The sequence below is a fragment of the Eufriesea mexicana genome, unplaced genomic scaffold (assembly GCF_001483705.2).
Source record: "Eufriesea mexicana isolate 0111107269 unplaced genomic scaffold, ASM148370v2 scaffold474474812, whole genome shotgun sequence".
NCBI classification, from domain to species: domain Eukaryota; kingdom Metazoa; phylum Arthropoda; class Insecta; order Hymenoptera; family Apidae; genus Eufriesea; species Eufriesea mexicana.
In genome coordinates this window covers 447,794-457,313 of record NW_016907966.1, presented here as the reverse complement: position 1 = coordinate 457,313, position 9,520 = coordinate 447,794, and the positions used below count along the sequence as shown (strand labels likewise).

Sequence of the window (9,520 nt, the reverse complement as noted above, 5' to 3'; positions counted from 1 at the left end):
TAAATTTAACGATATTTTGTTATAACATACCAATAAACCAATTGTTTATATAAAATCAATAAATATAAATTATAGTCCCCATTTATCACTCGTATATACACTTTAAAATTCAATGGAGGTCCTGGTTTGTAATAATTATCACAGAAAAATTTATCTTACAAAATGAAATTTATTTTTGATTAAGTATAGTAATGTGACACCAACTTACACTTGCATTGTGCATTTGAATATAATAATTTATAACAAAATATAACAAAAGTAATATGTTTTGTCAAAAATTTTGTTTGTAAAGTTATATTAAATGTAGAAATAAACATGACAAATTTTTACATTAATACTATGACAATATATTAATTATTATTGATATTATTGATAATTAAATTAATATTGGTTTCACATAATTTTATATTGGAAAATATATTTTAATTTTTCTTAATAGTATTATTTATCATATAATTTCAAATTATTATATTTGGATGTATCTTGCAATAGTTTAGAGATAATTGTATAATAAAATTGTTTATATGAAAATCTCAATTTTCTGTTCAGCAAATTGATTTTGCTGACATATACAATCATATTTACATTCAAGGTGCAGGACACAGTTAATATGCGATAATAAACAAATACATACATTTATATTATAATTTGTAATTGTATATGCATTCAAAAGGAAAAAACAGTGCAAAACAATCTAAAAATTAAATCAATTAAAATAAAACAATTTAGTAAAAAAATTATGATATGCAGGAACTAAAAGTTTGCTGTGCCAAAGTTCACAAAAGCTACAAAATAACTTACAAAATTCTTTAGTGGAACTGGTAAGATAAAATTTTATTAAAGTGTATTTTAAATGACATATAATGACACTGTTTTTTATAAAATAAAAACATACATATTACAAATTATGAGGATGTAAAAATGAAATAAAACAGCATTATCTGCAATTTGATCTAATTATTTTTTAAAAACTTATAATAATATTTATAATGGTAAATTTGATACATTTATTATATTGTTAGGTATCTATTTATAATTTCTTATAAATGAATATTAAATGTACAGAGTGTATAAGTGTATTCAAATATAATTTATTATTAGCAACATTTAAATTATTTAAAAACTATGAAATACAAGAATGGTAGATAAAAATGTATGAAACTTTATTTTAGATGTTGGCTGTGAACACTTGATAAAAATATTTGTATATGTAGTTTATGTCTTAGTAACAAATGTTCAAAATGCATATATATATACACATATATATATATGTGTGTGTTATTCTTTTTATAATTACCTCTGTTTAAGTTAGTAAATTATGTTAATTATACAAAATAAATTATGCTAATTAACTTATAACACTGCGTAAGAAGCAGGATTTTAGTATGTAGTCATTAATATGCTCTTTTTTCTATACATTTGTGAATTGAACACAATGTGTAATAATCATTACAATGTATACATATATATATATAGAATAATAATGTTGTGATATTATGTACTACACTTTACAGTGTTTAATAAAGGATTTATAAAAATATATACCTTACTATATATACTATAATATTATACAATTATTTGGTGTTTAATTATTTGTCTCATCTCATCAGTCACAACAAACATTGGTCCATGTCCAGGTATTATAAAATTTGCCAAATTTATTACATAGGATCGCATATGTGATTGAATTTTTTGTAATTCTTTAGTTCCTAATTCTTTCCAAATTGATGGATTTAGTATGTCTGCTTCTTTCTCAAATAAATCTCCTATCAAATTTATAACAATATAGAAATTTATATAGTGTTTACGGTATTATTATATCTTTTAAAAAATAAACCTGTTATAGCAAAACATGTGGATTTTTCAGAAATTGATGCTTCAACTAAAACTGTAACATCATCTGCTGTATGACCAGGGGTAGCTATAACTTCAACTTCTGGACAAATTTTATATCCTACATATGTATTTAATAATAATAATAATTTTTGTATTATTTTTGTACACTTGCATAATTTTATTATAATTTTACTATACACTCCATACCGTTTTTTAAATTTTTATCGAAAAATAAGTCACCACGGTGAATACAAGTTCCAATTATATGTTCTGCATTAATAAACAGGTTATTGTTTCCTATATGATCAGCATGACTATGAGTACAAACAACATAATCAATTTCTTCGGGTGTAATATTATGTTCAGTAAGTGCTGAAATAAAATTTCTATTTTATTAACAATTACAAACGTTAGTAATGTTACAATGTATAATACCTTGTATTATTTTTTCTCTATCCCAAGCTGTCATAGTATCAACAATAATATTCTTTGTTGCCTTTATTAATGTACAAGAACAATTTGCTTTCATTGTTCTATCGTCAAGCTTTGTAGAATAACCATTAAATAATACAATAACTTCACACATTTTTTTAAACTTAAATGTAAATGTGAAACATTTACGTTTTACCACTGATTTGGTTATAACTTTATATTATAATAATGTGAATTGTATGTATTGTATGAATAAACTTAATTTATTTAATTTATTATGATATAAGAATATTATAATAAAAAAGATATTTAAAATATTAAACTTCGTAATACGGGTTATGTTACTAATGTACATGCTGAATCAAAACATCTTTGGTTATAGTTATATCAAATAAAAAATAAACAAAAGGATAATATTGTAATACTTTAATATAACATAAATAATTCTTATCTTTTAAGGTTACTTTTATTACTTCTAAATTACTTTATTATTAAATAAAATCACTAAAATATATGTCTACTAAATTTTATGAATTATTCATCACATTTGCATTTTACATAAATTTATTATATTTATAGTATTGTTTATCAAGTGAACCAACAAAACCATGTTTGGTTTTAAGTTTCAAAGGGATTACTTTAATGTTGGATTGTGGTTTAAATATGCAATCTATTTTACATTTTATGCCTATGCCTATGGTTCCCAGTTCTAAATTTAATTCTTTACCTTTGTGGCTTCCACGTGATAATCATCAAGACTGGCAAATAGAAGGAGTATGTATACTTATCTATTTTATTAGAAATTTATAAATAAACTTTTATTTATATTAGATATTTAATCTTTTAGGAACTAAAAGAATGTTGTGGTAGAGTATTTGTAGATTCAACTCCTGAATTTTCTCCACCTTTAGAGAAAATAGTAGATTTTTCAGAAATTGATGCTATTTTAATATCAAATTATACTTGCATGTTGGCTCTACCATTTATAACAGAAGACACTGGTTTCAAAGGCATTATTTATGCTACAGAACCAACATTACAAATTGGACGATTTTTTATGGAAGAATTAGTAGAATTTATTGAACAAACACCTAGAGCTACATTAGCTAAACATTGGAAGGAGATGCTACATGTATTACCTCCTCCATTAGCTGATGCTCTTAAACCAAAATCTTGGAAACACATATATTCAACATCAGCAGTTAATACTGCTTTATCATATATTCAAACAGTTGGATATGATCAAAAATTGGTAAGTTGACATGATGTTACTTTGATTTATTTATATATTCTTTTTATTTTCTATAGGATATATATGGTGCATTAACAGTTACTCCTATAAGCTCTGGATATTGTTTGGGTAGCAGTAATTGGTTAATTTCATGTGACCATGAGAAGGTTGCATTTGTAAGTGGATCTTCAACATTGACAACACATCCACGCCCTATGGAACAAGCTACTTTAAAACATGCTAATATGTTAATATTAACAGGTTTAACTCAAACACCTACTGCAAATCCAGATACTATGCTTGGAGAACTTTGTATGACTGTTGGTAGGTAGATATGAATTGTTTTATTTAGTATTAATAATTTAGTATATATATTGAAATTCAATTTTATAGCAATGACTCTTAGGACTGGAGGATGTGTTTTAATACCATGTTATCCATCTGGAGTTGTATATGATCTATTTGAATGCCTTAGTACCCACTTGGATAAGTCTGGTTTTTCACAAGTTCCTTTATTTTTTATATCACCAGTAGCTGAAACTTCTTTAGCATATTCAAATATTTTAGCTGAATGGTATGTTTTATATTAAATAAGTATTACAAGTATTTGAACCATCCATTTTAAATTTATTATAGGTTATCAACTAATAAACAAAATAAAGTTTATCTTCCTGAAGAACCATTTCCACATGCCTTTCTTGTTAAAAATGCTAGATTGAAGCATTTTACATCAACATATGCTGAAGGTTTTAGTTCTGATTATAGACAACCTTGTGTTGTCTTTTGTGGTCATCCCAGTCTTAGATTTGGAGATGCAGTTCATTTTGTTCAATTATGGGGCAATAATCCACAACATACCATCATTTTCACAGGTGTATTTACTATTATGTATTATATCAAATATAATGATGATCGTGACATACATTTTCATACATGGTGCACATAATATTATAATATTATAATATTAATATTATATATAATGTGTAATAAATTTCACAGAAAATAATTATCGTTTCAGAACCAGATTTTCCATACTTAGATGCTTTAGCACCATTTCAACCATTAGCTATGAAAGCAGTACATTGCCCAATTGATACATCTCTTAATTTTACTCAAGCTAATAAATTAATTAGAGACTTGAAACCAGAACACTTAGTTATACCTGAATGTTATACACAACCACCAATAACTGCGCCACATAGAACAGATCTTGTTATAGAACCTGTAGGAGTAAGTCAATTTCTCTTACAATAATGTTATATACAAATTATTTTGATTAATTATTAATTTATTTTATGTTTAAGGAGAAACCATTAATCACTTTCAAACGAGGTGAAGTTATAAAATTACCTTTAAAAAGAAAAAAGGGACGAGTATTTATTGAACCAGAATTGGCGGAAAATATAATTCCTAATGAAGTTCGACCTGGTTTAAGTCTTGCTTCTGTTACTGGTGAATTGGAAGTTAAGGATAACGTATACACAATAAAAGTATGCATTGTGCAAATTTATTATGTTATTAAAGTGTGCATGTTTAAAAATTGGTTTCATTACTTAAGAATCATATATTTAGAGTATTGAAGATAGACCTACTGGGAAACGCAAAGCGTCTTCCAGTTCTCCTGCACCAATCAAAGAAGAAGTTCTGAAAGAAAGAAAACATGAATATGGTAATTTGGACCCACAGGAACTGCTTCAAAAGCTTAATCAAGAAGGAATTCAGGGAGCCAAGTTACAACATAGTCCAACTGCTACCAGTATTCATTTAGTAAGACACTTGTTTATTATATATTTTCTGTTTTAAATATATTGCTTTTATTTACATTTGTTTATTGTTTGTATTTATAGCAAGATGAAGATACTTTGATTCAAATAGGAGATAATTCAACACATATTTTTTGTAATGGTGATCAAAAAATTAGGAGACGATTAAGGACTATTATTATGCAATGCCTTAAAAGATTTTAGAATAGAAATAAATAATATTAAACAATAGTTATTTTATATATTGACAATTTTACTATAATTTATTTTTATTTGTAAATGGAATTTTTTGTTTATATAGTGTACAGGAAAATATTGATCATAAGTATTTTTGGTTAACTATAAGTAATATTAATATCAATATGTATCATTGTTCTTTATCCTATATATATGGAATGTAAAATTTAATATGTTACAAGTTATTATTTTTAAAATTACAAAAAATGTGAAATTCCTGCCTTAATTTGGTATTGACAAATATCATTACATAATCAAAATCTTATACAAAAACCATTTTAATTATCTGAGTTTGTATATTCAAATAAATTACACCTTATATATATATATATGTAGTTATATCCATATATATTGATTTATGCAAATATTTATAACTATAATTGTCACGAGAGAGATATTAATATATAATCTATTTCAATTATATTTTTTCATATCATAAGGTAATTAAATAAATTCTTTATGTATCTTATAAAAAACAAAAACACTACAAAACGTTATATCTACCTTATTTATTTAAAAACTAAATTGCGTATATGACTGAATATAAATTACTTGTAAAAAAATTTGTGTATGGTGTTGTATCATATGCACTTTATTTTATACCATTTTGTTCACTTTATTTTTTTTACATGTAGCTAGAATAATATTTCTTAGACTTGATTAAATGTATAAAAATGATATAAAAGTGTTAAATGTAACTCATTATTTGTTAATGTTTATAATTATTATTACATGCATTTTACAACGAGGATTATATTAATTTCTACACTTCATAAATATAAAAATAAAAATTAGTGTTGTTAAACTTTGCATGAACAGGTTTTTGTAATTATTTTAATATATTTTATGGTAATAATATTACCATTTATTTAATATAAAAGTAGTTCACATATTCAACATAATAAATTATCTGTGTTATTAATATTAAATTATAAGATGCCTCTAAGTTATAAAATTTGAAATAATACACATATGAATGTTGAACTGTTACTTCTTTTCCGTCCAATCAAAAATTCATAAAATATAAAATAAACCACAAAGATGTTATCAAAATCTCAAATACAAACATTCGTGTATTTTGTATATACTGTTTTGAATGTATTTTATTTTCTGGCATTTTTAAAACATAAGTTCTGTTTTTATATTTTACTACAAAACTTATTTTTGTGAAGTTTTATTATTGTTTTTGAAACGCAAGTACCTAATTTTTTTATATGCATTCAAAATTTAGCATACTTAAACCTAATTGCCAGTTGCAATACCGAATGCTAAACCAGCTATAAATGATGTAAGAAAAAAGTGAAATTCTGTAGCTTCAAAGGAGCTTTCACCAGTTATGAAGTGGTACCAACGGCGTGTACGAGATTCACCATTTTTCAGTAATTGTTCAGCTTTATCTAGTTTTCTATCAACATATCTCTCAACCTGAAACAGTAAGATCTGTTACTAATCCAAATTTAGATACATATGTTTAGAAATATGCTTATCAAATATTTTATGCAAACTCACTCTAAATATTAATATTTCAGTTTTCAAAATAAAAAACTACATAATGTATGAAAATAAAGTAAAAACAAATTTAAATTACTGTATTTATTATCTGAAATCATTAACTTTTTACAATGCTTTTGTTAGTATCTTTTCATAAGAACAGATGCACAAATTTGTATATACATGTATGGAATTCACATTTCAAATATTAATGGTTACAGAAATTATAAAAACTTCTTAATGCATGTGCATATTTTTAGAAGTGTTAGATTTTAATTACATATGTGTATGGTACAGAGGTACAGAGAGTTATGCCATGATGAACGTAGATTTATATATTAAAAAATTGAAATAAAAATGGTATTTGAAGAATTAAATAATTTTACTATCTAAATGATAAATGACAAATATTTGATATTTAAATGAAATAAAAATGATACCTAACATACAATGCTAATATAAAAGGTAATATTATATATATACACACTTGTGTTTTTGTATAAATTATTTATATTAATTTCTTATTTAAGATGCTAAACCAATAATGAAACCACCAATGAAACTTGTTGCCACAAATGAATTGTTTTGACACCATTTTCCTACCTATAAATAATATTAATAATTATGTTTACATATAGTTATATATCATTAAACATACTGTATCAATGGAAATTGTAATATTAATAACTTCACCTTATCCAAAAATTTGGTTTTTTCACCAGTTACTTTTTCTTCTACTTTATCTGTAATTTTTTCAGCTTTCTTCTGAATTTTATCCCAATTAATTTTAATGTAACCTTGATGTGCTGCAATTTGTAACATAATGATTCCACCTCCAACTGCAAATGCAGCAATTTTTCCAACTCTCATTGTTACAAATCCGGTCAACCTATATGAAGTATTTATATGAAATTACATATAATTAATTTTGTATTAAGTTCTTATCAAATATAATTATAAATAAAAGTTTTTTAGCACTAAACCTATGGCCGAAATGACCATTTTTAAATTTCTAATTAAAAATTTTGCATTCAATGTTATTACTTTTATTATTTGATTTTGCTTTTTCTCATAACATACGTAAAGTCAATTTTCTCATATTTATTGTTTCTTTTATTTTATTTCCCCTGAGATTAATATATAGTTTATTTTATGAATCGCAACTGATCATTTGATTAGCCATAATAGGTTTAGCATTGAGTATTTAATATATCTATAGGATATAAAAAATTTCAACTAAGATTAATTAGAATAATTCAAAATAATATTATTAAAAGTGACGAGTTTTTATATAATTTAAATATAATACCTACCATCCTGATGTTGTACCAATTATAATTTGTTTAGTAGCAGATTTTTTGCTCACGTCTCCTAACAACTTATCTATAATATCTTCTTTGTTTTCCTTTCCTGAGGAAGACATTTTGACACTAAAAAAATTGACTAGTGTGAATTTTTCGGAGACACATAAGATCAAACTTAAAAGCACATGAGTTGTTATGAAATTGTAAAAATACATGATTTCATTGACTTTTATACACAAAAATGAAATAAAATTTTATAATACAGATTATTATATTACTTTTTCCTTAATATATTTTTTCCGTTCTAAATTATCGCGCAAATTATAAATTGTAGGTGCTATTTTTATCTCTTAAAATAACATTATCACAAAGTCATTCTTCGTTTATTCGTCAGAACAAAAATATATCGATGACTGCATTGTCAAAAAATGGTAATAATACTTTATCCTAATAAATTAGTATGTATGTTAAAACGACTAATTATGTCGCAGAATGAAAAGATAAAATATCAAAAATAGCAATAAAGCATTTTAAAATAAAGTTAGAAACAAAAACTGTCTACCGTTTAAATAATTTTGTTGCTCCTGATTTGATGACATTCTTGTGCACTTTAGGCATGATATAATTCGGATGTATCCTTAAATTGTATAGTATTTCATAGTGGTTAGTATTTATATATCTAAGGCTCACCTAATTTCTTCAATTACCGAAGTATTTAATAAAATGAATACTCGTATACGTAGACTGATCTGCTAGATCAAAATCTTCAATATTCTACAACGATCGTTTTAATTTGAAAACCTTAAGGACGTTACAATAGCAAAATCACGGGTTTGACGTCTGTAATATTTTATAATATTTTGACAATATAACGATTTTAAAATTGGTACACTATTTTATAGATATTGATATTAAAAATATAAATAAGACTAAATAAATAACTTAATTCAAAGTAATTTTTTTAATAAATTATACAAATATCAAAAATAATTCTTAAAGAAATTAAAAACCTGAATAATAAATTTTATAAAATATAAATTTTCTAATTTATCAAAATATCGTTTACATAATAATTAAGCAACTTATCGATTATTTATCATATTTTTTTGTAAGCACTATCTATTATAATAAGTCAAATTTATCATAATTACAATTTAACTACCTATTTTTATCGATTTAATGATTTATTAAATTTAAATTGTATTTTATGAGTAGTTATATAACTA

The 9,520-nt window shown here is 24.0% G+C and overlaps 3 protein-coding genes across 5 annotated transcripts; 1 reads left to right on the top strand and 2 right to left on the bottom strand.

Annotated features, from left to right (window-relative positions):
- Positions 1–1,566: 1,566 nt before the first annotated feature.
- Positions 1,567–2,458, bottom strand: LOC108549124 (metallo-beta-lactamase domain-containing protein 1). The gene is made up of 4 exons (XM_017902381.1): positions 2,272–2,458; positions 2,044–2,208; positions 1,838–1,954; positions 1,567–1,766 (listed from the first exon to the last, which is right to left on the bottom strand). The coding sequence occupies exons 1-4, from the start codon at positions 2,420–2,422 to the stop codon at positions 1,567–1,569; spliced, it is 633 nt and encodes a 210-aa protein (XP_017757870.1). The 5' UTR covers positions 2,423–2,458.
- A 323-nt stretch (positions 2,459–2,781) lies between these two features.
- On the top strand, positions 2,782–5,466 carry IntS9 (integrator complex subunit 9). The gene is made up of 10 exons (XM_017901909.1): positions 2,782–2,817; positions 2,848–3,042; positions 3,116–3,520; positions 3,577–3,823; positions 3,893–4,073; positions 4,136–4,371; positions 4,518–4,729; positions 4,804–4,989; positions 5,072–5,266; positions 5,347–5,466. The coding sequence occupies exons 1-10, from the start codon at positions 2,782–2,784 to the stop codon at positions 5,464–5,466; spliced, it is 2,013 nt and encodes a 670-aa protein (XP_017757398.1).
- A 1,205-nt stretch (positions 5,467–6,671) lies between these two features.
- LOC108549325 (FUN14 domain-containing protein 1) lies at positions 6,672–9,086 on the bottom strand. 3 transcript variants are annotated; one of them, XM_017902671.1, is made up of 4 exons: positions 8,985–9,086; positions 8,304–8,420; positions 7,684–7,879; positions 6,672–6,924 (listed from the first exon to the last, which is right to left on the bottom strand). In XM_017902671.1, the coding sequence occupies exons 2-4, from the start codon at positions 8,411–8,413 to the stop codon at positions 6,742–6,744; spliced, it is 489 nt and encodes a 162-aa protein (XP_017758160.1). In that variant the 5' UTR covers positions 8,414–8,420; positions 8,985–9,086; the 3' UTR covers positions 6,672–6,741. The 3 variants fall into 3 exon arrangements, with proteins under 3 accessions (XP_017758160.1, XP_017758150.1, XP_017758169.1); XM_017902661.1 differs by lacking the exon at positions 8,985–9,086 and adding an exon at positions 8,857–8,962; XM_017902680.1 differs by lacking the exon at positions 8,985–9,086 and adding an exon at positions 8,573–8,628.
- Positions 9,087–9,520: the final 434 nt, after the last annotated feature.

What these genes read in the sequence shown, in the direction of transcription:
- LOC108549124 (XM_017902381.1), bottom strand. Translation starts at nt 2,422, where the DNA reads ATGTGTGAAGTTATTGTATTATTTAATGGTTATTCTACAAAGCTTGAC. An exon ending in TAGAGAAAAAATAATACAAG is followed by an intron (nt 2,209 to 2,271) that starts GTATTATACATT and finishes ATTTTATTTCAG; the next exon opens with CACTTACTGAACATAATATT. An exon ending in CGATAAAAATTTAAAAAACG is followed by an intron (nt 1,955 to 2,043) that starts GTATGGAGTGTA and finishes ATACATATGTAG; the next exon opens with GATATAAAATTTGTCCAGAA.
- IntS9 (XM_017901909.1), top strand. Translation starts at nt 2,782, where the DNA reads ATGTCTACTAAATTTTATGAATTATTCATCACATTT. An exon ending in AAGACTGGCAAATAGAAGGA is followed by an intron (nt 3,043 to 3,115) that starts GTATGTATACTT and finishes TTAATCTTTTAG; the next exon opens with GAACTAAAAGAATGTTGTGG. An exon ending in TTGGATATGATCAAAAATTG is followed by an intron (nt 3,521 to 3,576) that starts GTAAGTTGACAT and finishes TATTTTCTATAG; the next exon opens with GATATATATGGTGCATTAAC.
- LOC108549325 (XM_017902661.1), bottom strand. Translation starts at nt 8,912, where the DNA reads ATGCCTAAAGTGCACAAGAATGTCATCAAATCAGGAGCAACAAAATTA. An exon ending in GCAACAAAATTATTTAAACG is followed by an intron (nt 8,421 to 8,856) that starts GTAGACAGTTTT and finishes CAATTTTTTTAG; the next exon opens with TGTCAAAATGTCTTCCTCAG. An exon ending in ATTGGTACAACATCAGGATG is followed by an intron (nt 7,880 to 8,303) that starts GTAGGTATTATA and finishes TACTTCATATAG; the next exon opens with GTTGACCGGATTTGTAACAA.